Source organism: Larus michahellis, chromosome 11 (genome assembly GCF_964199755.1).
Source record: "Larus michahellis chromosome 11, bLarMic1.1, whole genome shotgun sequence".
Classification (NCBI taxonomy): Eukaryota; Metazoa; Chordata; class Aves; order Charadriiformes; family Laridae; genus Larus; species Larus michahellis.
This window is the reverse complement of record NC_133906.1, coordinates 19,732,080-19,760,076: the sequence shown is the minus strand read 5'-3', so window position 1 is coordinate 19,760,076 and position 27,997 is coordinate 19,732,080. Positions and strand designations below refer to the sequence as shown.

Here is a 27,997-nt window from a genome sequence, read left to right as displayed (position 1 = left end):
TATAAAGATTTATCACTAGCTCTTACTGAATTTTAAACAGGTTCACGCAGGTTCCCATACCAATGTTCTGATGCTGCTACCTCAGAAACCACATCAGCTGCTTGCCATCCCCCCAGTGGAAGGCAGGGACCAAGCCAATTCAAGCCCCTCATCTCACCAAATCTCCCATCATTGTACTGTTACAGACACAGCTGTGGAGCTTCCTCAGCTAACACTGCAAGGATCCAGTATGGGTTACGCATCTTTATGAAGGCAGAAAAGGGTACTAAGGAAAAAAAGGAGTGCTGAAAAAACATGTCCAAAAAAGTCTTCTCATTTATTGTTTTGAGAAAGAAAACAAGAATGACAAGCAACAACCTTGCTTTTTGACTGAAAAATTTTAAAAACCGAGGTCTGTTTGTTTAAAGGAGTATCAGGGCCACCTGCTGCATCGTGAACCAGCTAGAAAAGACATCAGTCACATTCTCACTTCTCTCCCCATCTGCAGATTCATAACTAGAGCAACAGTATCTATAAGGATACAACCAAGGGATCCAAAGCAAGATCTACAGCATGCAGGAGAAACAGGTATTGGAATAAAATATCTAGCAGCCAGCTTTTACATGCTTAGATGACAAGTGCTTATTAAGCTTGGATTATTTTGCAATTCTATAGTCTTCTCCCAGATCACTGACCCACAAAAGATTAAGTCACTCAAGTTTGCTACAACTTGTAAAAGATTCATTATGACAGAAGAGTTTAAACAGCAGCTGGCAGAGCAAAGCACAGTGTTTATCATAGTACACCAGAAACATTTCTTCAAACGCACATCAGGGACTACAGAGATAGAGAGTTTTATCAGGAACATATTTTTCAGACAAAAGTTACTAAATTGTGGCTTTAAAGCAAGTAATACATCTGTTAAGTGCATTGCAGGAAAAAAAAAAGTGTACTTCTTGCATAACTTCACAATCCTTTAACACCATGAGACCCTTTCTTTGGTAGCCAAAAGAAACAACCATATGCCACCTTCATTACGACAACAAAGATAATTTGTTTCCTTATAGGAACTGTCCCTTCGCCATCATTCAAGAACTGATCAAAGTAAATACATGTAACAAAGGCTACCACTAGTTGGTGTGGTAAAAAGACCCAAGTGAGCTATGCAATCTAATCTCCCATTCTAATGTTCCCAGAATGGAAAAGAAAGGTCTAAATATCAGACATTTGCATAAACAAGCAACTACTCATTCTCTTTTTATGCTGATGTTCATGATCTCTGGCCATCTGACTTGAAAGTTTGACTGGGTGAAATGAGATTCCCCCTACTGACCTCAGTCTTTTCCTCTTCAGCAAAGAATGATAAAAATTGAATTATTTTCAGAGAACTGAAAGCCTGATTTGTATATGTAACAAGCCATTCCATATTAAATCCACAGAGCATTTTACTCACCTCAATGTTACAAAAGCAATTTGTTTCCAGACAGTGCAGAATAATTAGTTTGCTCTTCACCAAGACAAGCTTTTCTCCACATTGTGCCTGTTACCCATACTGAGTTTCCCAGAGAACAGCCTGAACTCCATGCACATACCAGACTATTAATGCCCTGGTCAGAATCAAGAACAGTTTCAACATGCTGCAAGTTTTCACTGCCACCTCCCCTCTCTGACAAACTAAACATTGCCACCTACCGACTCTGTTTAAACCTGAACTTCAAACATTTGTTTGGTTTTTTTTTATACCCCGCTCCCACACACAATTCTTAAGATGCACAACAGAGACTGTAAGGCAAGAGCATTACAGCCCAGATAAAGAAACCATAAACTGTTGCCTGATAAACTCAACTATTATTGTTACTTGTTTTGTTCCACTGTTGTAGCTACTTCAACGTGTCAAATTTTAGTAATTTTAGTCCAAGTCTTGATCTTACAAGGTGACTGTCAAGCATGTATTTTCACAATAAAAGACCCAACCATACATAACAAACAGCTGCATGAATGAGGACAACCACAGTTCCTTACAAGCTTTGTAATAGCACTGTACATTCCAGATTTGATAGTCCAGGGTAGAGCTTGAATGCTGTGGTCCATATAACTCAGAAAGAGTTGCTGCTTTTCCAAGATTTTTCCATACCTATGGCTTGACAATTAAGAAAAAAAGCCTACGATCATTCTTGCATCATCCAGCTCCAGCAGCACCAAAGATATAACTAAAACATGATTTTAATTATTCTTTCATGTATTTACATCATCAAACAAGAAACACCTATACAGTCACAGAAGTTTGTCACAGTGTATTAATAATGGTTCTACTTCGCAGCTGCTGCACATATTCTTTTGCTTGGTCAAAACCAGTCCTTGGTGGCTCTGGAGGAGGAGGAGGACCTTCCACCAACTTCACAAAGTAATGGCACCTGACGATTTTCATGATGCCAAACATGCCTTTGCCATGGTAACGAATCCGCTTCACATAGCGGCCTCTGCCCGTCAGTGACTCAGCTGAAGGAAAAAGGTGGGGGGAGAGAGAAGACTATTCAGTCAAGAATAAACTACTAGGCATCTGCAACTGAAATACTCTCTTGCCAGTGTATTCTTCATGACTGCATATGAAAACTTAATTCTATTCAGGATTCTCCCCTGCATTTTTCTTCTACTACATTTGGCAGATTACTGTTATAGAGAGACCCGTGAGTTGAATTAACACTCTTCAGGAGCACCGAAAAGGTGAACTGAGAAAGCATGCATGCAAATACAAATATATAGTAAAGGACAAATCCAAAGGAAGCTATGCTGGGCGCTTACTAGATTATACAGCTCTTCTGAAGGTGGTATTAATTCCATTGCTTTTTAGTACCTTGTCTCACGAATTCCTGTAAAAGTCTTACAGACTTCATTTTGCCTCCTTTCTCCCTTTATTGGATTCATCATAGGTATTTTCATTATCTACGCATCCAGTCCTGCACTAGCAGATAAACCTTCTTATGGCAGAGGCCTGGAAGGCTCCAATGAATTCTAATCAGATCTGCTCTACAAATCCAGGTTACTTTAAACTTATGAGGTCAACTTAATAACATTTTTACCATATTTGTCAAAATGGGATTCTTTTTTCTTTGAGCCTAAAAACACCCACAAGTAAACATTTCTCTAGGCAAGAAAGTGCTGTAGTTATTACAAGCTTATCCTGTAATCATCTATAACAAAGCCTTTTTAAGAAGTCTGTCAGTATTCACTTACTTTTATACTGTTTTTAACAGAAGTTTAGACTCCGATCCTGCAAAGCTAGTAATATTAGATGCTGGAAGCTTTGTCTGTGGCTATGTTCACTGGCAACATTAGAAAGTAGTAACAGTTTGCTTCTTGTTGTCTAGTCTCTCATAATCATGTCAAGCATCTTCCCCCTCAGGACTTTCTGTTCACATGGGGAGCAGAAATTTCACTTTCAGATGAAGGCACCTTAAAAACAATGTACCCAGCAGATTCCAGACGACCACCAGTCAGACATCAACTGTAACAAACTGATGGCTGAAGGCTCAACAACCACACTAAATTCAGTTGTGCTGCAAGTCAGAAGCACATACCTTTTATGTTTTGGTAAAGACAGTTTCACTAGAAACTATCCTCTACTCACTTCTGCCCATTTGAAGCAACAAAACCTTACTAAGGTTAAAACTTTTTTGTAGGCTACAATGACATATTTCTGCACTGAAATAAGAAAAAAAAGTACCTATATGTAAATTTGATTTGAATTCCACATTGTGATTTCTTACTGCCATTTCCTGAGCTTCTAACAGAACCTGTAACAAAAGGAAAGAAAAGGGAATACTGAGTATGAATTTAAGCAATGCTATTTCTTATCTCTAGATAACACGAAAGAAATTGTAAGTTTGACTCAGTTACAGAAAAAGTATCCTATAGAGATCAAAATTATTAAACAACAAACATCTTTTATGTAAGTATGCGCTTTGCATGCAGACTGAAAAAGTGTCAGGACAACTTTATTACATTTTTGGGGAAGAAAGGGAGTGGAAAAGATGGTTCCCACCAGCATTTGTCAGCCTTCCATCCATGGACCTTTGTCTAATTAGACACCAGACTACAAACAAATTCCAAGGGGGGCAAAAGGAACTTAGGCCATTCAGTATTTTCAGCTAATACAGGATACTTTGTCATTATTATGCCAGAAATCAATGCCTCAGACAAGAAAATAAGTAATTTGAGACTCCTAACCACAGCGTATGAAAAGCTTTCATGCCTTTACAAAAATCAGTCCTTTCCCTGGTGATATCCTTCATCTCTTACAATTTTAAGAGTCAAAGCACATAGATGTAGCAGCCGTTAGAGACAAGGGTTCTACATTATTTACGATGAACTTAACACCAAACATTGTTAGAGAGGGCACCCCTATGTAATTTATTATCATTACAAGTTAAAAGAGCCAATACAAGTGACCTCTGCATATTCTTAAGTCCCAACATTACACGACTGCTACAAAAATACGTTGTTTGAATGTGGTCCCAACAGGCTTAATAGAAACATAGAAAAACACAGATATAATACCTATCACCAGAAGTCTGGGGATGTTTCTAATTTTAAATTTTTCTTGAAACTAGGAGTGTTAAAGAATAATATTACATACCTCTTTGATCACCTTTGCTCCCTTTTTATCACTGAATTCCAACTGAGCAAGAGCCTGATCAATGGACATTCCTTTTATCTGCAACCAAAGTGTTAAAGTTACTTCTGCAATTGCAAATACTTTCCTTTTCTTATTCAGAAGACAGTATTTAAATTTTTTCCCCATTATAAAGAGCAAATCAAAAGACTTATTTCCTTAATTACCATTTCTTCAATGTAATATCTTACATACAGAAATTCTGAGCTAAATATTGAGTAAATCTTAATAAAATATTCAAATTTTTTTTAATTTATTTTTTTTAAAGATAAGAACAGCCCTTTACTATCCTTCCAAGTTCCCCTTGCGATCTACTACTAGGCAGAACCCAACGTGAAAATTCTTCCACAGAGCATAATCTGCATATGATCCTGGGTACACATTCGAGAGCGTACTAGGATAAAGCAGCTAAACCAAACTACAAACAACTGTTTGCCTGCACAGATGCACGCTCTTCCCCAGGACTCCATTACAAAAATGCTGATTAGACTGTGATTGAACTAAGCTGTTAAGGCAAATACAGCAATTAAATTCTGTGTTCTAACAAATACAGTACAAAGTACTTCTTGCTTACCAGTTTTGCCAAATACCACATCTTATCTTTGCTATATTTTATTTCCCTCCGGCAGTGATATATTTCCTAGGTGCAAAACAAAGTTAGTGGATCAGTAATTTTGCTGTGAAAACAAGCATGGAGCAGACACGTCTGCTCCACAATCTGTTTTCTTACTAGGAATAAAAAAAGTAAGATTCCCCCTACTATACCACGAACATACCAAATCAGACAATACCTTTGACATTTGAAACTGAAAGCATTAAGAAGAGTAGCTAGCGTACAGAAAATTTTAATCTAACCATATGAGAATTAGTTTATAAACAGAAGTCCCTGAAAAGAATCATCAGAATATTTTTCATCATCTTTTCCTTTCCTCCTCCCACCTTTTGAAGCAGTCTAAGACTGACATGCCATTTAGTCATAAAAACATTACTCCGCTGTCAACTTACTGGGATAGCAACTAAACAATATTACCAAAGTGAACTTAATTAGCTCTTCAGAAGTGAAGATGGTTTCAAGTTTGATTGGCATGAAGAGCTGTCTCCAAAGACCCATTTAACATTATCACTATACCAATAGGAACCAAAACTAGCTAGTAAAATTTAACATCAATACAAATTTGAAAGCGATGCCATTCTTTACGAACAGGTAAAAAAATGATTTAATAAGCAAGTTGGTCAATAACTGCATCTTCACATACATCGCATTAGTGAGCACAGTACACAGCATACATTTCTACATCCTAGGCCATAATGTTCACAGAAGCGATAAACGTTCATTGCCCACAAAAGCACATGCCCAAAAAACCCCTGTTCATTCGAGATGCAGACACTTCAGTGAGCAGTATGCCTAACAGAGGCCACAACATATTAATTCCTAGTGAAGAACAATTACAAAAATGGAATTCCAAAGTATCAGTTCTTCAGAGTGAGGAAATACTGAAGAATTCACATAAAATTCTCCCAGGCTGCGGTGTAGAGCAAGCATCACCTATTAGTCCCTTCAGTGACCAAATACACAACATTTAGTTTTCATGTGTGACTTCCATTAAGTTGCTTTTTTCTGTTCACATTTAACTGTACTTCCTAGTTATAAAGTGATCAATAAGAGAGGATACAGAGAAATAGGCATAAACCTGCTGTTATCAAAAACTAATCTGTTATGACTGCATTTTAAAAATCGACCATGTTACTTATGATGACTTTTCCAAAAGCTGTCTTGAATGGCCAGCAGGCGGCCCTACACAGGGCATACAAGTTAACAAAAGGATTTTAGATTCTTTGCTTCAGTTTATAGTTTAGTAAAACACAAGTTATTGTGCCACAAACCAAAGAAACAACTTAGTAGAGTATAAAATGCTTCCTAAGGAAAAAACCAAACATACCAAACCTCCTGCAATCACATGCCAGATACGACTTGCGTGTCCCTCCCCACCTAACTAGAACCCCTCAGTCCATAGTAAACATTTCAATCAATGACTATGACAGAAAACAATCTCTGAATAGCTTCATTAAGGGGAGGCCACAGCAAAAGGCAACACATGATCAGACCTCAGAGAATCTGTAACACAGGGAAATTAAGAAGTGAAAAGAGCCTGCACTCTATCGTGCCTACATCAAAACAGGCACCACTAGTTCCACTACTCAAGGAAAGTTACACTTGTAACTTTGTGCACAGAAGCAACAATACAATCACATTCTTCTCTAGTTATTTACTGTCAGTAAAAACAGAAAGACTGTATAATGATACATCCTTAGTAACTTCTACCTTCTTGTAGTTCAGAGACTTCTACAAAGAGAGGGCAGTACCTCTGCAGTTGGCATCACACATTAGTCAGGTGATCAGCTGCAAGCAACTTGAAGCTCCAATATAATTCAGAAAAGGAAAACATTCAAAGTGATGTTAACTTTTACAATGTAGATATGCCAAACTGACTAAAATCTTAAATAACAAATGAATAAGCTATCAAACTAGTGTTTCGTGGAGCCACCAAGAGAGTGACACTCTGTTTGGAAACTGATAAACATAAACAGGTAAGGAAATTCACAGGTGTATCCTTACAGCTGGTCTGCGAGGTTCTCCAGGCAGCTGCGGAGGGTAAACAATCCTGTTCTTTTTCTCCCACTTCCCAAATTTCTCCAGAGATGTGCTGGTGTGGATGCATGACAGAGGAAAAAGGCTACCAGATGCTAGCCACCTGCAAGACAAGACCACAGTCTTTGCTGCTGAACATGAGTTCTTTGTCCAGTTTATGAGGAAAATTGTGAACTTACTTGTCTTGATAAAGAGAATCAACACATTTGACGCTTACAAAATAAAACTGTTTAAGTCCTCTATAGTTTACATTGAAAGGGCTTTTTAATTCAACAAGAAACCTCAGGCTTCCTAAAGCAAACCACAGACCACAAATGACATTGGTATAGCATGAGATTCCACATCAAGCGTCCCTCGGTCATCACACAAAGACACTGTCACCTCTTTGTTCTTAGGTGGAGTTCATTACCCACACAAACAATTTATATCTTCTCCAAGACCAGCCAATACTTATTTAACTTTTACCAGCAACATTTTTAGCAGCAAAAATTTCTAGTTTTTACAGGGACTGAGTATCAACAAAGCATTAGAAGTTTATAAACATTCTGAAATTTGAAAGGAAAGATATTGCAAGCTACTTTCAATATGCAATCAAGTCAATAGTAGCTGATTGCAAAAAAACCTTAGTTTTCAGTCAGCTTGCTCACCTCAGATTCAGAAAAAAAGAAAAGCTACATTTTGCCCCCTGCTGACTAGATAAAGGCAGTACCGGGCAGCCACTTGTAACTACAAGGAACAGGTGAGTTCAAGACCAAATATTGCGAGTTTTACTAAGGCTTGAATGGCTTCATGTAAAGCATTTTAGAAATGACTGGCAATCAGAACACATTGATTAGTTTCAAGAGGGTGTCATACACCATAAAGTTTCCATATCCTATCAGTAGGCAGTAGCATAAGACGCAAATTTAAGTATTCTGGACTATTTTTTCAGATATTTACCAAAACTGGTTTATTTGCTTAATATTGAAAAATTTCACTCATCAAGAGAATTAATAAGACATAACATAATCTATTAATACAGGAAAATATTTGACAAGCACAAAACAAATATCATTTTTGCAGGTTAACAACTTAAGCAGCAATGAATTAAGAGTTATCTTCCTGGTATTAACAGACAAACTACAGAATCTTACATTGCCTCTATTTTAAGATAATCCAACTTCATATGAAGAGCAACTCTATCACAGCTTTAGGAGAAAAAGACACAAAAACATTGTAAGCAAAAGAAAATAGTGACAAGCAACAAACAAGAGTACATTATATATAAGTAAATAAGAACAAAAAAAGAAAAAAGTGAAGCACTTTTCTAGGAAGATTCACACATAAGCACCAAGTGGGAGACATACAGGCTAGAAGAACTGAGTAAGACAAACAATTGGCATGTAACTCTGTTCAAGTGCAAGGCAGTAAGCAAAGCACAGGCAACACAAGCTTATTTCTTCTTCCTTTAGTAACACAGGTCTCTGTAGTTTACCTCCAAAGGCTCTAGCAGAGGCCAAAGCTCTGCACTTTGAGAATCCACATCAGCCTTTCTTTTGAAGTCAGGGATACAGTCAGCAGTGGCCAGTGCTCCCTCAGCACAATTTTGCCATTCCTCTAGACCCAGGGGAAAGACCAGCAACCACAGAAAAAGCAATGACTGGAGAGAGCGCAGAGCGGAGCAACAGGTACTATGTTACTGTGCACCATAAAGGAAACCTGGATGCTCAATAGAAAGGGGTCAGGAAAGAAACAGAGACACCTCCATCCTGCTACAATCTCCAAGTACACAAAAACACACTACAGAGACACGGAGCGACCTGTTCCCCACAGCTCCGGGGCAGAGCAGAACAAAAAGCCAGTGAGAAGGCCGAGCCAATGACCCGGGGAGCCTCCAGACTCGAGGACCCCTCGAGCGAGGCGGCCCAAGCCCCACTGCCCAGGGCGCGGCAAGGACAGGCCTACACCAGGACCGCGGCTGAGCCAGACTCACCTCTCCGGCCGCGCCCAGCCGAGCAGCCTGCACGCCCAGGCACTCCCTGCAAGAAAGCAGCACAGTGAGTGAGGAAAAAGCAGGCGAGAACTCCCAAGACCAGCGCTCCTCTCCGTCCCCTCAGACTTACCCGCGTTAATCGCCCACCGCGCCGCCATCTTCCCCGCCTCGCTTGACGGCAGGCGCTCTCGGCGCACGCGCAGTGGCGTGCATTGTTTGCGACGGCTTGCGACGGCTTGCGACGGCGTGCGCGGCGCTTGGCGGCAGCGCCCGCGGCGGGGAGCGTGGGGCGGCGCGGAGCGACCTGGGGCGATGGCGGCGGTGCGGGTGCTGCCCGCCTCGCCCAACTGGTACAGCAGCCGCTGCAGCGACACCAGCGGCGATGGCCGCCTCTTCGGCTTCGCGGCGAGGCACCGCGTCTGCCTGCTGGATGTTAGCGGCGGCGCACCCGCGTTTTACGGTACCGGCATGACCCGCGCCTGCGGGGACCACGGGCCCGCTGGCGGCCTTTCTTGATTCTACGGGCCCGCCGGCAGCAATCCCTCCCCCCGCCGGCCTTTTATAGGGGTGGCCCGGCCCAGCGGGGCCGCCCCTCTGCCGGGAGCCGCTTGGGCAGAGGAGTCCCGGGGGTCGGGGAGGCAGCGGGAGCCCCGGGGGGGACCGGGTTTGGGAAGGTGGTCCTATCGCGGTCTCTTGCTGTCGGTGCAGGAGAACTCATCGGGCACACGGACAGGATCTCCGGATTCGTGTTTTGCCAGTGCCCAGGGCAGAGCAGCCTCTGCGCCAGCAGCTCCGACGATGGGAGCGTCCAGATTTGGGACACGGAGGCCCTGGCTCCGGTGGCGGAGCACAGCCTGCACCAGGTAGGGGCTTCTCCGGTGGCGGAGCACAGCCTAAACCAGGTAGGGTGCCCAGCCGGGAGCCACCACTGCAGGGACAGAGAGGGTGAGGCAGAATGAACTCAGAGGGTGGGGTGGGTTTTTGGAGGTCTTGCACGCCAGGCAGGGTGATGTTACTTGAGCAAAGGTGAGTTTCAAACCCGATAAAATTAAAACCGTTGAATGCTTCTGGCCAGCTTTTTTTTCTAGCCGTAGGTCTGCAGCGGCGTTACATCACCTCAATAAGCTGTTGGTTACCATCAAAGCCTCAGTAAGCAATTATGCTCGCAGCACATACTCATTGCCATTTAACCCAGCTCATTTAAAGTCTTCTCAGCAAGTTATTGTTCCACACGGGACAGACTGAGAACATACATTTGAACAGTTGCTGTCACCCAGGACACCATATCGGCATCATGCCAAAGCCCAAAAGAACTGAAACGCTTTAGAACAAACTCGGCTGGTGCTGGGGGGTACTCACAGATTATCTTCTGCCTGTTATTCTGTGCTAGATGGTGGTAAAACAGCTTTAAATCTATTCAATTCTTTTTCTTCAGAACGCGATCTCAGTGTTGCACTGGTCACCTCTTGTGAAAGATCTGATTGTATCCGGTGATGAAAAAGGTATAATTGTTTGTTACTGGCACAACAGAAGTGACAGCCAGCAGTTCTTTCCAGAGCCTCGGACGATTTTTTGTCTCACTTGTTCTCCTCATCATGAAAACCTTGTGGCGATTGGGTAAATATTCATTACGTTTTGTTTTCCATTCTTCTTCTGCAAGAGCCTTACTGCGAATTTTTGCTACACAATTGTAAGGTTATTTTTCAGAGGGTTTGGTGGCTGTTTTTTTGTTCTGGTATACAGTAATTTAGAAATAATGTTTAGATTTGGTAGACCTGAAAGACATTGAAATCCGTAACAATGTAAGGGTCCAGGTTTGGTTTGCATCTCTGAAGTTTGTTTAAACTGTTGTTTTTTAATTAGACTTTGCTGGTGTTTCTTGCATTATAGGTTACTTGATCTGAAGAGAGTTTTTTAGTTTTTCTAGGCTTTCGTCAGCCACTGCAATTCCAGTCCTTTAGACACCCAAGACTATTGACGAGAGCAGGGCATGAAAGCCCTTTAGACTCGATGATAGAGTTATCTTGAAGGAGAACAAACACAAGGGGAGGGATGGAATGAAAGTAGTATGCATTTGTGTTAAAGGGAAAAGTTTTCCTTGTATAAAAGCCACTGTTGGATTTTTTTTACGTTTCTGATAGCCGTATTACTAACCAATTGCTGTCATTCTTGAAGCTAAATGTACTGGTTGCACTTCTTGAAAAGGCAGCTGCAGGTACACCAGTGCTATACTGGAGTCCTATTGACCGTTAGTCTGTTAGTCCCATTGCTGCTTGTGATTTGGCTTCTCTGTCTGTAAAATGGTGGTAACGATCCTGGTGAAGAGCTTGGAAATCGGCTCAGATATTATTCCACAAGGATCCAAGAATCTCTTTGTTAATTTAAGCCTCTGTTTGTAGCTACAAGGATGGCATGGTGGTTATAATTGATATCAGCAGGAAAAGAGAAGTACTCCATCGGCTAAGAGGTCATGACGATGAAATACATTGTCTGGCCTGGTGCCCTGTTCCTGGTGAAGAAAGGTTATCTGCTTGGCAAGATGAGCTCCAAGGTACGTAGAAGTGATTAATAGTTTGTGAAGTGGTTTGTAGTTCATGTAAACGTCCTCTAGAGACTTGAATTCCTTGTAGAAAGTCAGTAAGTAGCTAAGCAAAGGCAACTGGAAAGTTCAATAAAGTACGTTCTGATACAAATCAATATATTTTAAGTTTTATAAAGCTTTGAATTTTAAAGTACAATAACATGGCTTCAATGGTATTCAATAGTTCCTTCAGAGGAAGGCAAAGTTCCAAATGGGGAGCTGACACAGGACACAACCACGAAGAAAGGTTGTTACCTGGCCTCAGGAAGCAAAGATCAGACCATACGAATATGGAGCTATACTCGAGGCAGAAGTAAGTAAGATTAATAATATGAGATAAACAATAACAATACGATGGCAGAGTTCTCTGACTGTGGCCTTCATTTGCTGACTTGATAGTTTAAAGCATGGGGAGCGTACTCAAAGCTTCAGATTTACAGGACTTCTTTATCTCTCAAAGAATTTTGATGTACTAGGTCTAGGTGATCCCTCTTTGTTCCATAGGTGTAATGACTTTGAAGTTGCCACCCACGAAGAGAAGAGGTGGAGCTGTAGATCCTGCTGTTAAAGAGCGCATTTGGCTGACTGTTCACTGGCCTTCTGGTCGTTCCACAGAAATTGTATCCAGCTCTTTTGGGTAAGTAGGGCACGCAGCAGCCTGGGTACCCTCCGTACCTGCATATTAATACTTAAGGAAGACCTGGGTAGGAACCTTGGACACCCCTTTCCTTCCCAGTATAAGTGGAGAGAAGACAGGCCAGGAGTTCAAATGGGAGTTCAGTAGTAAAAAACTACTACTTGTCCCATAATTTGTCTGACGATCTAACTGAATATTGACTGGTAATGGTTTGCCCGTCTAATGGGAGAAAAATGACATGTCAATTTTCAGCGTGGTTAACTATAGGTATCATTTGTAAGGTGGTGTTTGTGTGTGTGTCTATGTATAGGCACATGTAGTGGATGCGTGGCTCGCTGTATTACTCTTGCACATGTAATATAGTCTATATTTAGTCTATATTACTACTTTGAAGTGAACAATGAAGTACACCCTTTACATTTTGCAGAGGAGAACTGCTGCTCTGGGATTTGACCCAATCTGGAAAACGCAAGTGGACTCTTCTAGGATCTTCAGAAGGACAAAATCACTCCCGCATTGTGTTCAATCTGAGTTCTGTGAAGCGTCAAGACAAAGAGCTCCTTTTTTCCATTTCAATGGACAGAGATGTAAGAACCATTTATAAAATTAACATAAAAATAGGTGTACCTATACAGTTTGACTGAGTGCACCTACCCCTTTTAAGGCCACAGATTTTCTCTTAAAGTGGGTTTCTTGCAGCATTTTATAACATCATTGCTTAAAATTTGTTACGAGCACAGGTTGTGTGTATTTTTGTTAGTTTATAAGCTCAAGTTCTTACCATGGTGGAGTGAATGGTAATGACATTCTGCACTTGAATGGCATTTAATAAAGGGAGTTTACCTTCTCTTTTTCCTATATGTTTCATTTTTAAAAGGTCTGTTTTTCCTTCTTAAAATCATTTACTTGTACAAACTAAAGCGTCTATTTATTTTATTTTTTTCACTTTTTGCCTTTTACAGGCAGCAGAGCGCCTGTAGTATCAAAATGTACTCATTTTGTCCATTCCATTACAGTCCAACTATTGCAGCCCTGTCTGTGACATGTAATCCTCTGGGGCAGATCACATACGATGTCAAGCCCTGAATTTGGCCCTTCGATTGGCTTTGTTTTCCCTTGTGGTACCAGTCACTCTACATATAACCATTCCTTGTTCCTTAAATATTCTTCAGGTGAAGTGCTGGGACCTATCAACTCTTGACTGTAGCTGGACCATGCCCTCTCTTGGGGGATTCGTCTATAGTCTTGCCTTCTCCCCTGTGGACACGGGCTGTCTTGCCATCGGTGTTGGAGATAGCATGATCCGGGTGTGGAATACTTTGTCCATGAACAATATTTATGATGTTAAAACCTTCTGGCAAAGCATAAAGTCCAAAGTTACAGCAGTAAGTGTGCTTTTGATTCCCTTTTTTTTCCCCTTGTCTCTTCTCTTTTCACTCTGAAGAAGGTTTTTCCCAACTGAAAATACATAAAGCCAAGTTGTTCCTTTTGTACTTGATTCTTTTGGTATGCAATACATTTGAGAATCTGGCAGCAAATTTTAAGACCTTTTCGCAGCCTTAGATGCTTGCATTACATCTAGTGATAATCAGCTGACGTCCAACTGGCTGTTAAATTAATTTTTCACTTTTATGCTCCTTTGTGATCCTTCCTTGCTTCATCCGTGGTTTCCCTTGGTCTGCTAGGAAGTTTGACATGCACAAAAACCAATATGGATGTATTCAGTTTGGGTTTGACCAGCGGTTGGCCAGAGGCTTCTGCCTGGTAAAATTGCTGGCAGCAGTAAAACATGGTAGTTATTCTTGTTCACACCAAAAGTTTTCTCACCATCCTACCGTGTTCTCCATTTCTATTTTATAATGTAGATGTCAAATAGTATTTTAATGATTTTAGTCCCTTTCGTCTTATCCTACAATAGCTGGTAGGGGGAGAGCCTTTGATACTCACAGCAGAGTGATCAAATCAAGTGGCTGTACTTGGAGGGGTGGGTATAAGGGATGGTGCTTGCTCATCGGTTTTAACGTTTTGTTTATTACTTAGAAATAAAGTGTTTGTAGCTTGTGTCATTATGGGTTTCTTTCTGTTTTGCTTGCAGTTATCCTGGCATCCAACTAAGGAAGGCTGCTTGGCTTTTGGAACAGATGATGGAAAAGTTGGCATATTTGACACCTTCTCCAGCAGGTAAGAAAGGAGCTTTCCAGTTCCTTAGTGTGAGATCCTGCTGGTATATTACCATGCGTAGGGGGTGGTCTTTCCTGAGGGATGTCTTTACTGTTAGACAAGACTAGGATTGAATTAGTTTCTCAGGTAATCTTACTCAAATTACATGACCAGAGATCATCTGTGGGAGGACGTCAGTCAAGGAAAACTTTAGCCAGAAAGACATTTTCAGAGAGTGAAGAGCAACACGCAGGTGCAGGCCATCAGGACAGTTTAGTTGTGTTTTTAGTACTGTCCTACAGGAGAAGTTAAAGAAGGCTTGGTTGAGCCATTTCTTTAGCATATTATAGCACATGGTGTCTGTGGGGTTTTTTTAAATTATTTTGCTTTTATTTTTTTCCCCTTTGCTGAAATCTGACTGTCCCTGCTTCCTTATCTTCCCACCTAGTGCTAAGAACAAGCCACCTCAGATCTCCAGTACTTACCACAAGAAGACTGTGTACACGTTAGCCTGGGGGCCTCCAACTCCTCCTCTGTCTTCTGGTGAGTCTTCCAGCACCTTGTGACAAAGTGGAACGTCCACGCAGAGCTCACAGATGCCATGCAGTTGGTACGCCCTCCCTTCTTAGGAAATGGAACACCATTTGCGTGGAAGCAATCCTTTCTAACAGCTAAGAATGCATTCTGCTTGAGGAATTGTTAATAGTTTTGCAAGGGAGCAAAACAATCTCTTCTAATAGCTTCAGGAAATAGTCGGGAGTAGCGTACCACACCTCTGTGCTTACTTCAGAGTATTACAGGCCAGTAACTGTCTGCACAGGCTTCCCGCAGTAAGTGCGTCAGACCACATATGTGTTCCTTAGCTCCAGAAGTACATTTCTACCAGCTGAACTAAACAGAACAGCTCCATTAGCTTTTCTTACACAGCTTGAATTTTTTTAAGGACCAAGCTTTAAAGGGAATTTTAATGCTTGCAGTGATTGTGCTATGGAGAGATCTATTGGTAGAAATGAGAGGTCCTTTCAGAGGATTGTATTGTGAGAATTTCTCGCTGCTGGATCACAGGCAACTGAAGTGTCTATGTAGCGTTTTAAAATAATGTTTTGATTTATAGTGTGAGTGATTGCTTCTGGGAAAACTGAAGAACGTTGTATATTTAGCTTTTTTTCTCTGTTGGACAGAAGGAGAAGGTGAACAGCCCTCTGTAACTTTATATAGTTGTGCTGGAGAAGGTATTGTTTTTCAACACAACCCCTGGAAGCTTAATGGAGAGGCAAATGACATCAACAAAGTCATCCGAGACACTAATTCAATCAAAGTGAGTATGATTTTAAGGGGTTTTTATGGATTCATGTTAACCATGTCATAGTTTCTATGGTCTTGATGGCGTAGGTTTCTGATTTTGCCTTCATGATGTATCTATCTGTAACAAATAAAAAGTTTGAAACCTGCAGTGAGAGTATGCAGTGAAGTATCATGAGTCATTTCTTAGTTGAAAGTACAAAATAAGTGACGTGGGTTAGATCTTCAGTTGCTTTAAGTCACCATAAGTCAACTGGAGATACTCAAACTATATTGATCTGTATCAGATGGGTTTTGGCTTTTTCCTTGAGTAGAAGACTCACTGGGGGTTGAGACTAATGTCACAGGCAATGAAATGATGATTTTTAGATATTTAAATGTAAAATTGTAAGTAGCTTTTGTCAGAATTAGAAAGAATAGAAATAATATAAGTAAACTTTGATTTATTTTGAAATATGATAGAATTGGCTTTCCAAGGAGCATAAGGAGATCAAAGTCCTACTGGAATCCAGACAAACTTCCTTTGAGACATTTCACTGACCTGATAAAAATAATCACTTGTTCTTGCATCAGTTCATTCAGTCGTTCTTAATTGCTCAAGCTTATGTCACTGCTACAAAAGCAATGGACCTTTTTGTGACTTTCATGTTGTGGGCTAACTGCAACTCTGTCCAGTTGCCAGTCTTCCTCTGTTGAATGTACGCGAGAGAGATTTAAGAGTTTTTGGTAATAGTTGTGTCTTCTCTCTACAGCACAAACTGCCTGCGCGTACAGAGATCAGCTGGAAACCAGATGGCAAACTCTTGGCTCTTGGCAATGAAGATGGGTATGTTTCATTTGCAGGTTAATGTGGTGTATGTGCTGATCTTGAGAAGAACCACTACAGCGAAGCAAAAGTACTTTTTGTTGCCCTGGTTTGTCTCTGTTCCTTGATGTTATTTGGTTTAGCTGCTCTTGGCATGAAGAATCTACGTCATTATGTTAAATTATTTTTCAAGGATTCACTCGTGGTTGAAACGCACTTTTGCTGATGTACTAAATGAGGGTTTGAGAAGAAAAGAAAAACTCATTTAGTTACTATATTTCATGTTCTGTAATTCTGCTCATGCAGGATAACAAAAAAAACCCCACATTTTCAGTGACTGCTGGAGTTCTTACACTTTTGTTCTTACGTTCCAGGTCAATTGAAATATTTCAAGCGCCAGACTTGAAGTTGCTCTGCACTATCCAACAACATCATAAACTGATTAACGCTATTCGTTGGCATCATGAGCATGGGAGCCAGCCAGACCTGAGTTACTTGATAGCTTCAGGCTCAATCAATGCCACTATTTATGTGCATAATCTGAAAAGCGTTGTAGGTAATGGTTTGCAGATTATATTCCAATTCTTGGCATCTTCTTGTGGTTTACTCCTGGTCTGTCTTGCTGGCCATATTTGATCCTTTTCTTTTTTTTTTTCAGAGAGCACTTCAGAAAGTCCTGTGACAATAACAGAGCCTTTTCGAACTCTGGCTGGGCACACAGCTAAAATCACAAGTCTTTCTTGGAGCCCCCACCATGAGGGAAGATTGGTATCTGCTTGCTATGATGGCACTGCACAGGTATTGCTCCACAGCCACTCAGAAGTGCGTTTCTTTTAGTTTCAAATCATCCATTCTACAGTGTTTTAGAACCAAGCTGAGTAAACAGCAATGCTGCTTTCGTGAGATAAACTGGTGAAGTACTGCGTGTTTATCCTTGGTAACTATCTCCTGGTTACTTGATGCCCGATAGGCACGTATCCACGTGTTTTTGCGACTTGCAAGTTGATTTGCAAGTCCAGTCATTATCGTTTTCATATTGGCACTTTTGGATCCTTAAAAAAGAAAGAAGTTATGCAAATGTATCGATGCAAACAAAGGAAGCCCCAAATTTTCTCCATTTGCATGTTGGTATTTGAAATCCCTGTGCAAACACCCTAAAAGAGAAACTCCTACAAGTGCAAATAACTGAAGAGAAAATGCAGAGTATTAGGGGAAGATGAGACTTTCTGAGTAATCGGATCTCTTTCTTGTTTATAATAAGGTATGGGATGTTATGAAGGAAGAGCCACTCTGCAACTATCGAGGGCACCAGGGCCGGCTGCTGAGTGTCCAGTGGTCACCAGTGGATTCAGATTCTGTTTATACAGGAGCAGATGATTTTTCTGTTCACAAATGGCAGATCTCAAAGCAGGAGCACACACGGCCTCCTCAGGGTAAGTATATCCAAACAGAAGATCATTTCCTGAAAATTACATTGGAGCTGGGAAACAGAGGGTTGCCACATTGAAATGGTATGATAAGTTCTTATGCTGAATTCCAAATCTGCCTGCTAGCTCTTCAGGAATAAACTGTCTAGGTTTAAATTGAGTTTTATTTGGAAACTAAATGTTGATCTTGAAAGACAGACAGCTAATACACTAAAACAGATAATATCCGTGTAACTTTTCTGCAACCTTTTACAGGCAAAAAGAGTATAGAATTGGAGAAAAAAAGAAGTATGCAACCAAAAGTCAAAACCAAGAAGAAAAAAAAGCCTATAGGAAAGAGTCCAGCCAAGCAGGATCCAAGTGATGCTGTGAACGGAGATGAGAGCGTGAAGGAAATGTTGCCAGAGGAAAATGGAGTGTCGGACCACGAAGGAGAAAAAGAAACTCAGGAGACAGAGTTGCCTGATAAAGTCTCCATGACTGGTAATAATCCAATCATCTTAGTTCAATGGTTCCCAGACTGGTTAGCCCTCAGTGCATCACCAAGTTTAATATTTTCATGCAGATTTTCTCATAACGTGGTTCTGTTGAAACAGTTCACTTGAACAGAATAGAGTTCTGGAATGCCTTTCATAATTTTCTAAACTAGTTTAGAATTAACGGTCTTTAAATAAGAAGATTCTGGCCTAATGAACAGAGTTACTGTGTTTGGCTTGAAACAATGTCATTTTTGATCAGTGTTGCCTTCTGGTGATACATCTTAAAATACTGGTAGACCTTTAGTGTCTGTTGACATCCTATTTAGCTTTCTGACGGTTCTGTAATGTTTTCTTAATGTTTGCTTTCCCTAAAAAGCTTTTAAGTTCTATGGCAAAGCAAAGCTTGGATTCTGTATATTTCGAAATTAATGTAATAGAATGTGAATATATCAAGTATTCTGCTATGGGCTTTTCCATGTATTGTTTTTCCTTTTTTATCACTTAACACCACAGTGTCCAAGGATACACCTTCATCTGCATATGATTATTCTTCATTCAGCTTGCCAAAGCCTTTTGTGACCCAGAAAGCCGCTGCTGTGAAAAAGGATCCACCTAAAGAGAAACAAAGTTAGTATTTTGGGGGGACTTTTAACAGTCTTGCATCAAGGCAGAGTTCCTCATTCTAGCTTCTGTTTGGCTGCAGCTTCCCTTCCTAATGTGACACCAAATCAGTGCCAGAGAAAGAAGAGTGTGCTTTTAAAATCTCTTCAACATTTTAAGATGCTGCTTCTTTTATTTGTCCTGCTTGTCAGGTCAATTGAGTGGTTGTTTAATGTGGGCTTAATATACTGCATTTTAGTTGCTAGTTTCATTCCAGGCACGATGGGCAGAAAAATACGCAAAGCAATCAGTATTCAAAAGTCAGAGTTGTCACAACAGAGATGCATGTGGCACTTGAGCATCTGGTTTTTGTTTTCCTGTGTGAGGAAGAGTGGGTTTTGGAATACATTGGAGAAATCTGCTGTAGGAGACTCTGGGAACTGCGCAGCAGCGACTACAATGTGTCTCATTTTTCAGCTGTTGATGCCTCCCTGAAGAAGAGGAAGCCTCGTTCTATTCTACCCTTCAGCACATTCATGGATCACAGATCAAAAGATGAATTGCATCAGGACTGTCTGAGGCTGGCTACGTGTCTGAAAACCAAAGGTATTAGTCTAAAACGAAAATACTTAGAGGGTAGGAGCTCTAAAGTATTCAGAAGCATATGTCCAAGGACTTCACCTTGACCACTAAGCATTATTTTTTTTAAATCCTTACCTTTATCAAAGTGTGTGGCTAGTTGTGGTGTCTTGCCGAACTTCTCTTGCAGTGTTTCAGCTCTCTGTAGCCACTTCAGACAGGTTTTGAGCGGCTGTGCTGTGGAGATAGGGTAGAATTCTCTGCCTACGTGCAAAGTGTTCTTCACCTCCAGAAGTATAATATGGGCTGGGGAAAATAAGCCGTGAGGGAGATGTTTGTATTCTCACAGTCCCGCTCCTTAGACAATTCAAAGGAACGTGCTATGTTTGATTTAGAATAAATGTTCTGTACTAACGCGGTCCTTCTAATCAAACTTAGAGATGTAAGTTCTAAATGTTCATCTGCAAATTGTTAAATCTGCTGTACAGGAAAAAAAGTAGAAGACACAAGTATTTGCCAACAGTTGAGTATAAGAGAGTAGTACAGTGACTTGGGAGGTCCTAGTTTCCAGTGTTTTACCACATCTTGCATATTCATTCTTTTTATCTGGTTTAGATAATAATGAAGATGTGTCCCCTGACCTGAAGGATCGCATCCACCTGGGGCTGTTCATGGACAGGGCTTCTCTGCACAAGATGATTGATGTGGAAGGTCAGTGGAATAATGAATCCACTTTGACAATATGTTCATTGCAACTGTTACATTCAAGGAGAAATCAAATTGGAAAAAATGCTTGGATTTTCTTTACTGTGGATTAAAGTACAGGATTAAGAATGCAGGTCTGTGTATAAAGAAGACATTCTTCCCTAGTAGTTTTTACATCTTTCAGATGCAAATCTGCGATATCTTAATCTAGAATAATCTCACTTTTGCCAGGTTAGTTTAGCAAAGATGCCATTGCACTCACGCTGATAGGAGGTGTGTTTGCTTCCAACAGGAAAACATCACTTGGAGAATGGGCATCCAGAGCTCTTTCAGCAGCTCATGTTGTGGAAAGGAGATATGAAGGGTGTCCTCCAGGCAGCTGCTGAGAGGGGAGAGCTAACAGACCAGCTGGTAGCAATGTCGCCCATGGGTATGTTCTGGTAACACAAAAGCAGATGGAATTAGCTGCCAACAGTAGTTTTGTTCCGATTGTTCAGGATTGGAAACTCATGATTGTTCCAGACTGGAAGGAAGTTGCTTCTTTAACTGTCTGATAACAAAAATTGAATACAAAATATATCCTATTTATGACAAAGACCTGGATGTTTCCACAAGCATCCTTGGGTTGGGATAGCAGGAAATAGAGTGGTTTCCTTTGGGACTTCTTGAAGGAGCAGGCCTATCCTTCCAAGCCCGAAGTTGGTACTTTACAATATGTAGCAGCCCTTCTGGCTTGCTGTTGGTTTAAATATGCTTTTAAGTTATTGTACTGGTAATGAAGTCCTACAGTTGTGTTCAAGCCCTAGCTTTGCCCTGTTTCATTGCCTCAGTGATTTGTATTAGGATTGTTAAGAAACAAACTAATTTGAGGCAGAGAAGAGGTACACATTGAAGAAACCAGTGATGACCTCATCCCACAGGAATTCTTCCAGTTCTAAAACTTTGTGTCCAATTACATTGCCTTCTCTTTTGCAGTTGGATATCAGGCCTGGGTTTGGACAGTAGAAGCCTTTGCGAAGCAGCTGTGTTTTCAGGAGCAATATGTGAAGGCTGCCTCCCATCTCCTCTCCATCCATAAAGTGTACGAGGCTGTCGAGCTCCTGAAAGTGAACCATTTTTACAGGTTGCTGTATAGTTATGTTTAGAATTTGCTCTTGTTTTCTAGTGGGGTAGATTTGGCATTTTGGTTCACTTCTTGTACACAGTCAATTAACTTTTCTGTCTGGTTTCACTTCTGTGCATCAGGGAAGCAATTGTAATTGCTAAGGCCAGGTTGCGTCCAGAAGATCCAATTCTGAAGGATCTCTACACCAGCTGGGCAGCACTGTTAGAGAAAGATGGTCATTATTCCATGGCCGCCAAATGGTGAGTGTTACTAAGAAGAAGACAGAATTGGTTCCATGCCTGAAACAAAGCAGGTTCTTTGTTTTGTAGCAGCTGAAATCTATTAACTGGTTTGTCTGGTCATTATTTGCCTAAGGTGCTTTCTGAGCTCAATCTCAGTAGACTCCCTCTAGAAGCTCCAGAGGGCAGCTCAGAGCAGAAGGTCCAAATGCCATACCACAGTAGAGCCCTCTCTTTCCATAGACATTACTGGAAGTCTTTGTAAACTAGTCTAGCAAGACTTAAGATGAGGATGTATACGAAAAGACTATGTGATGTTTCCAACCTTTCCACTGGAAATGTGCAATGCAACAGTTCATCTTGAGTTTCTTGAGGCCTTAGCTAATATCCTAATCACTGGGTTATCCTCCTCCAACTAGAGTGTTTCAAATTAGTGACTGCCAGAATCACTAATGGCACTTGAAATATTTTGTCTGGAATAGTGTCCTTTGCTTGATGCCGATTTCAGTTTTGGCATTTTTGAAGGTGTTCACATTTGTGAAAGGATTCATATGAAATCCAGAGAAACGCAGTAGGGATAGACTACCACACGTAACCTTTCTCTCTTGAATCTATTTATTTATTTCTGTTTCTCATCCAAGCCATGTGTGATATGCACACCACCAGAGGTTTCAGTCCAGATTCACCAGATTCAGTCCAGGCTCTGTGACTTTCCCTTTGTAGCTTTCCATCAGATCATGTGCCATATGTCTATAGTAAACTTTGGTACGGCAAAGTGATGAGAGCTCTGAGAACCTGTGGAAAATACAGGTTTCTCTTCATTTGTATGTTTGTGCTATTGTGTTGCATTACAATTTAAAAGTAGTATTTTAGTACTAATCAAGTTGCTTTTTCTCTCTTTTCAGTTATTTGGGGGCCGCCTCACCCTATGATGCAGTTAAGGTGTTGGCAAAAAAGGGGGATGTGACATCCCTTAAAACTGCTGCGGAGCTTGCACTGGTATCTGGAGAGGAGGAGTTGTCGGCAAGTTTGTCTCTCAGATGTGCCCAAGACCTGCTGTTGTCCAGGAACTGGGTGGGAGCTCAGGAAGTCCTTCAGCAACATAAAACTTTATTTGTGAGTCTGGTTGTTTCCTTTCCGCTTTCTCCGGCGTTGTCTCTCTCCAGATTAACTTGAGTAACTTTGCACCACTTCCCATATGTTAATAGTCCACAAGTAGTCCTTTGAGCTGGTTTTGCCTCAAAGTATTTTTCTAGAAGTTTATTGCAGTGACCCTATGAAAAAGCACGTGCCTTTGCAGAGGCAAAGGGCCCACGGTGGGGAGGCACGTAGGTTCCGTGCTTGGTAGTTACATGAGAGGTAGTTGAGAATGGGATTTCTTATTTTTTTTTAAGTACGTAATACTGACCATAAGAAGAAAGAAGTGAAGGAAAGCATTTGCTGTTTACATTAAAGGAACCAATGAGCTAACTGTAAGTCCATCTGCTGCAGGCTTAATCCAGAAATTTGTTTCCACGCGAACTGAGAAGCAGAAGGCTAGCTTGGCTTGTTCTGAGGTTTCCTTCTGACCTGAGAGTCTCCGAGTCTTATCAGCATTGTTCTTTGGTAGCTGCAGTTGTGAAACAGTCTATCACCAACAAGCTGCTAGTAGCCATGACGTTGTTAAATTTGTCTACCTGCTGTGGTCAGTACGGGATTGTTTTTCTTTTAGCAGCAGCTCAGTGCTCTCTTTTTTATTATTATTATTATTATAGGGACAAAGACTTGTTTTCTGCCTTAACGAACTGCTTTGCAAGTGCCTTAGTGAAAGAAATCCCTGTGACCGAAAGAGCCCCGTGCCTCCCTGTTACCACAGCTGGGAGCTGAACAGAGAGGCCTCATTCTTTGACATGGTGATAGAAGTGTGGCAGAACAAATTGGGCATGGACTCCACTGAACAAGCCATGTGTGCACGGGAGCAGCTGCGCAGTATTGAGCATCCTCCTTCTACCAGCAACTCGCACCCAAAGCAGGTAAATGGATTTAGATGTGTATACACGCTAAGCAGTAAAATGCAGCCACTTTGTGGTGTTTTGCCAGCCATTCCCAGGGGACTGATGTCTGCACCCTGCTGCAGGATATGGTTATACTCTGGGAGAAGTAGATGATAGGCACCCGGGACTGCATGCGTAGCCATCAGTTTGTTTATCCATTTGTTTCTGTGCAGGGTAAGAACTGACGCACGCTCATGAGCACTGAGATCATCGAGATGTGCTGGCTGGGTGGGAGTGATTGGCACAGCTGAGGCGGCTCAGCAGTGATTGAGGGGTTTCTGTCGAACTGTTAGGGGAGTCAGGGCTGCTTGTTGTTAAAATATCCTGGGGCTCAGAAGGTCTGTTCATAGACTGGTGCCCCTGCAGCTCTTCTCTCTGTGACCACAGTGAGTCACTGACCTGTGGTGTGCTCCTGCTTCTCATCTGTTTAGTAAGACACAAGCAAGCACAGCTGCTGATTTCACAGTTACAAGTAATGTAAAAGTGCTCCATCTCCTGCATGAAAGAGACTGTGTAAATTGCATTGTTGTTAAAATAGCTTTTGGTGAAGTCGTGTGCTTCTGGGCTCTTCCACAATGGTCTTAAGCTGTGAGTAATTCATATGTTGCAGTAAAACTGTTCATCGTGCTCCCTGGTGCTTTCTGTAGGTGCTTTTCCATATCTCCCATGACCTGACCCTTGCAGCCCTGAGCTATCGGACCGCTACCTGGGATGAGACAGTGAAAAGTATTCTTGGGGCTGTGTCCCGCAGTTATGATGCTGGCAATTTCACTCTGATGCAAGAGATCTGCAGTATCGTCCTTCCTGAAGGTAAGTCTCTTCTTGTGTATCTCCTGGCACTGACAGAGGGATCTTCCTTGGAATCACAGCTGTGTGTCCATTGATATTACTAGGCATAATAATGTTTGGAAGGAGGAAGACGTACCCATGTATGTAGAAACCTGTGGAAATTGGCTAGTGCAAGGGCCGTTGGGTGATCAAAATTCCTGGCTGTAGAAGGAAGCTCAGCAGTGTCAGCTGGTGCAGGTGATGTAAGAAACTGAGCAAGTTCTGTTCTGTAAGGGAGATGGGGCCATTGGAAAGCTGTGTTCATCTCATAGTTCCAAATCACCCCAACCGGCCCTTCCCTTCGTTCTCTCCGGAGTATGCAGTGCATTTATTTTGTGGCTCTTGATCATGTGAATATCTTGATGTGCAGCTCAGGACCACGGAAATTTGTTGTAGATAATGAGAACATGCAGTCTCATGCTAGCTAGAACAGAGTATTTTGTTTAAAAAGATGCCAAAGGTGTCTGCCTTTGCTTTTCTGCTTTCTGCACCACTCTGCCAGCATCTGAGTAAATCTCTGGTTTGAGTCTCCAGGAGAGTTGTTCATTTACCAGATCTGGTCTTTTTCTCTGGAAATCTCTGTGAACTATTTATAATTCTTTTTTCATTATTAGGCTGTGATAACCTGAGACACAAACTGGACGGCACAGATTCCCAGAGCATGGACGCTGGCAGAAGTTTAGAGGGCTTTGTGGCCTATGGACTGCTGTATGACCTGTGGTGGAACCCACCCAAAGAATCCCTCTTCCTGCAAAAGGCTGTTGTGGATCCTGTGCTCCATCCCAGTGAGCAGACAGCCGTTGAGAAGAGTTACATTTCAGGTCAGTCTTCCTCTGAAGAAACTCCTGATCAAACTGCAGTTGAGATGGATGAAAACCTCTGCAATACAAATGAAGTTTGTGGGTGTGAGACAGAAAGTGACTCGAGAAGTAGCTCGTTGAATTTGGTAGACAGTCAGCCAAAACTGAATGGCTGCAAAGTGCTTCTTTCAGAAGAGATTGCTGCTTTACAGAACACCCAGAGAGATATAGCTGAGGTCCAGCAGATTTTAGCAGATATGATCCGCCAGCATCAGCAGCAGAGGAACAATCTCCAGGAAAACACAAATGGAATCACCCAGGAAAGCAACGTGCAGCAGAATTCAGAGACTGGATTGGACAAACCATGCTCTGACAGCAACCAGATGAACTGGTAAGCTTCAGAACATGAATGAATGGATTGAAAAGCATTGCTTTTTTGTGTGTGTTTGTGCAGCGAATTTCTTGGTTTTGCCTCTAATCTCAAGCTTGTCACCCCCGGACCCTTCAACATACATCTCAAAAGTCTTGCGTTTCTCTGGGGCTGAACTACCATGTCCGTAAGCTTGTAACGGAAGCTCATGCGGAATAACTTCCTGCTACACAGTGGGGGTTGGCACGGTGAATAAACAGGGCAGCTTGAAAAGGGGAGGATAATGAAAAGGACAAGCGTGATCCAAGAGGTCTGTCTCTTTGTTGAACAATTATTTGGGACTTCGGCAAGAATGAGCTAGAGCGTGGTATCACTTGTCCAGCTCTCCTGTGCTCCCTGTACAGGAGGGACCCTATGCAGTCATTTAAGCAAAACAGTTACTCATGACACCCACTCTTTTCTTGACAGTAAAGATGAAGTAAAGGAACCAATTACACTCCCTGAGCTAACGAAGCAGCTTCTAAAAGCAAAGCAGAAACTAGCAGAATTTCCAGACAATTTAAAGGTAAGTTTTCAGAAGGAGCATCATGGTTATGAAAAAAAGACAGTCTTTTTGTAAGGGCAGCTTTATCAGAGAGTCCCTTTTCACACAGAACGTAAGGAACAGTGACTTTCTTGGTGATCCTGGGGCAATTTTCAGAGAGAACTGACACATGGCGTGAGGATGATATTTTTGTTTGAAGCATAACTTTCTCCGTGCAGCTGGAAAGTGTAGGTAAAGCATGGGAGAACTCAATGTGATATTCTGTATGAATCTTTCCCAGGCGTTTTAAAAGTAATCCCTTGCTACTTACAATTATGTATGCAAAACCAGTTTTGAGAAACAGCGAAATCAGGAATTTAAGGTATAAAATAGCATTTACAGATTAGGAACTGTAGAAACTACACATCACGTGTTCGAAAAAAAAAGTTTCCTAGCCTGTCTCATCCCCTCTGTTCTCTAGCCTATAATATAACTAAACGTAATCGTGGTGATTATACAAGAGGGGGCAAACTTGGTTAAATGTGAGCTGATGCGCTGGAAGAAGAGGAGAAAACGCATCTGACTCATGACTGTCTGTTCCAAAGATACTGTAAAGCAGTGTCTTTAGAGAGCTGGTTGTCTGAATATGTTGTAGTTGAGCAATTATAATTGAAAGACTAGACAGTACCTCCTGTTCCTTTTTTTGCAGGTCTTCCCGTTCCCAGACGTGCTGGAGTGCTGCCTTGTTCTCCTTCACACCGGATCCCTGTGCCCTCCTGAACTACACGAACAGGCATTGGATCTCCTTAAGAAACACGGTAGCGCTAATATTTACAAAAAGGCTGTCAGAAGGTTCTTGACATGACATTTTGAGACCAGATCATCTCCCCTTGAGCTGCCTACAGCTACGTAACACCAAGGCTTTTCTTTCTTCAAGTGAAGGCTTGTTTGGATGGCCGTGGTTATTGAAGATTACCGTTTTGGATAAAACTACAAAAAATCAGGTTCATATACAGACTTACTTGTGGGCATAAACTACTACTACTAAAGGAAGCGTGTTAGAAAATTGAAAAGCAGTAGGTTGTGGCCTCGCACTGTATACAGGATTTTTGTATTATCTTTTTTTATTTGTTGGAAGTTGTATCAGTGAAAGTTCTTGGGATTTACATGTAAGAGAAGCAGTTTTGAGCAGCTCTATTAGTCTTTCAGCAGAGGAAGAATAGTAGCTGCCCTCAAGAAAAACAATGGTTTCTGTAAGCAAACTGATCCTTAAGCTAGTATTGTTCTTAAAAGCATTGTGAGGTTTTTTCCCTCCTTTAAATAAAGTCTTCTGCCACCAGGAACTGGCATTTAATTTGATGGATATAAATCAGTACCAAGCAAGGGTAAATGCATTAAAAATAAGCCGGGGGGGTGTCTTAAAGATACTACATCAGTCAGACTTGGTAGATAAACCAAGTGTGTGCTATGACTTAGCTTTGCATGCTGAAGCCACCTGTACAACATAAAAGGGAGGGCAAGATGTTTCATATTCGATTCCAGCACTATTAG

The 27,997-nt window shown here is 41.5% G+C and overlaps 2 protein-coding genes across 2 annotated transcripts; one reads left to right on the top strand and one right to left on the bottom strand.

Annotated features, from left to right (window-relative positions):
• Positions 1-297: 297 nt before the first annotated feature.
• On the bottom strand, positions 298-9,486 carry MRPL22 (mitochondrial ribosomal protein L22). Its single transcript, XM_074604341.1, has 7 exons — positions 9,404-9,486; positions 9,274-9,319; positions 7,269-7,404; positions 5,226-5,291; positions 4,616-4,693; positions 3,704-3,773; positions 298-2,478 (listed from the first exon to the last, which is right to left on the bottom strand). Exons 1-7 carry the CDS (start codon positions 9,429-9,431, stop codon positions 2,267-2,269), a joined length of 636 nt encoding a protein of 211 aa, XP_074460442.1. The 5' UTR covers positions 9,432-9,486; the 3' UTR covers positions 298-2,266.
• A 35-nt stretch (positions 9,487-9,521) lies between these two features.
• Positions 9,522-27,789, top strand: GEMIN5 (gem nuclear organelle associated protein 5). The gene is made up of 28 exons (XM_074604337.1): positions 9,522-9,733; positions 9,982-10,136; positions 10,709-10,890; positions 11,673-11,824; positions 12,039-12,167; positions 12,359-12,491; positions 12,919-13,078; positions 13,664-13,876; positions 14,587-14,672; positions 15,100-15,194; positions 15,833-15,969; positions 16,706-16,779; positions 17,133-17,314; positions 17,417-17,556; positions 18,020-18,191; positions 18,441-18,668; positions 19,178-19,291; positions 19,742-19,870; positions 20,459-20,554; positions 20,841-20,978; positions 21,524-21,671; positions 21,794-21,913; positions 22,798-23,008; positions 23,647-23,904; positions 24,573-24,735; positions 25,368-25,944; positions 26,392-26,488; positions 27,156-27,789. The coding sequence occupies exons 1-28, from the start codon at positions 9,586-9,588 to the stop codon at positions 27,309-27,311; spliced, it is 4,593 nt and encodes a 1,530-aa protein (XP_074460438.1). The 5' UTR covers positions 9,522-9,585; the 3' UTR covers positions 27,312-27,789.
• Positions 27,790-27,997: the final 208 nt, after the last annotated feature.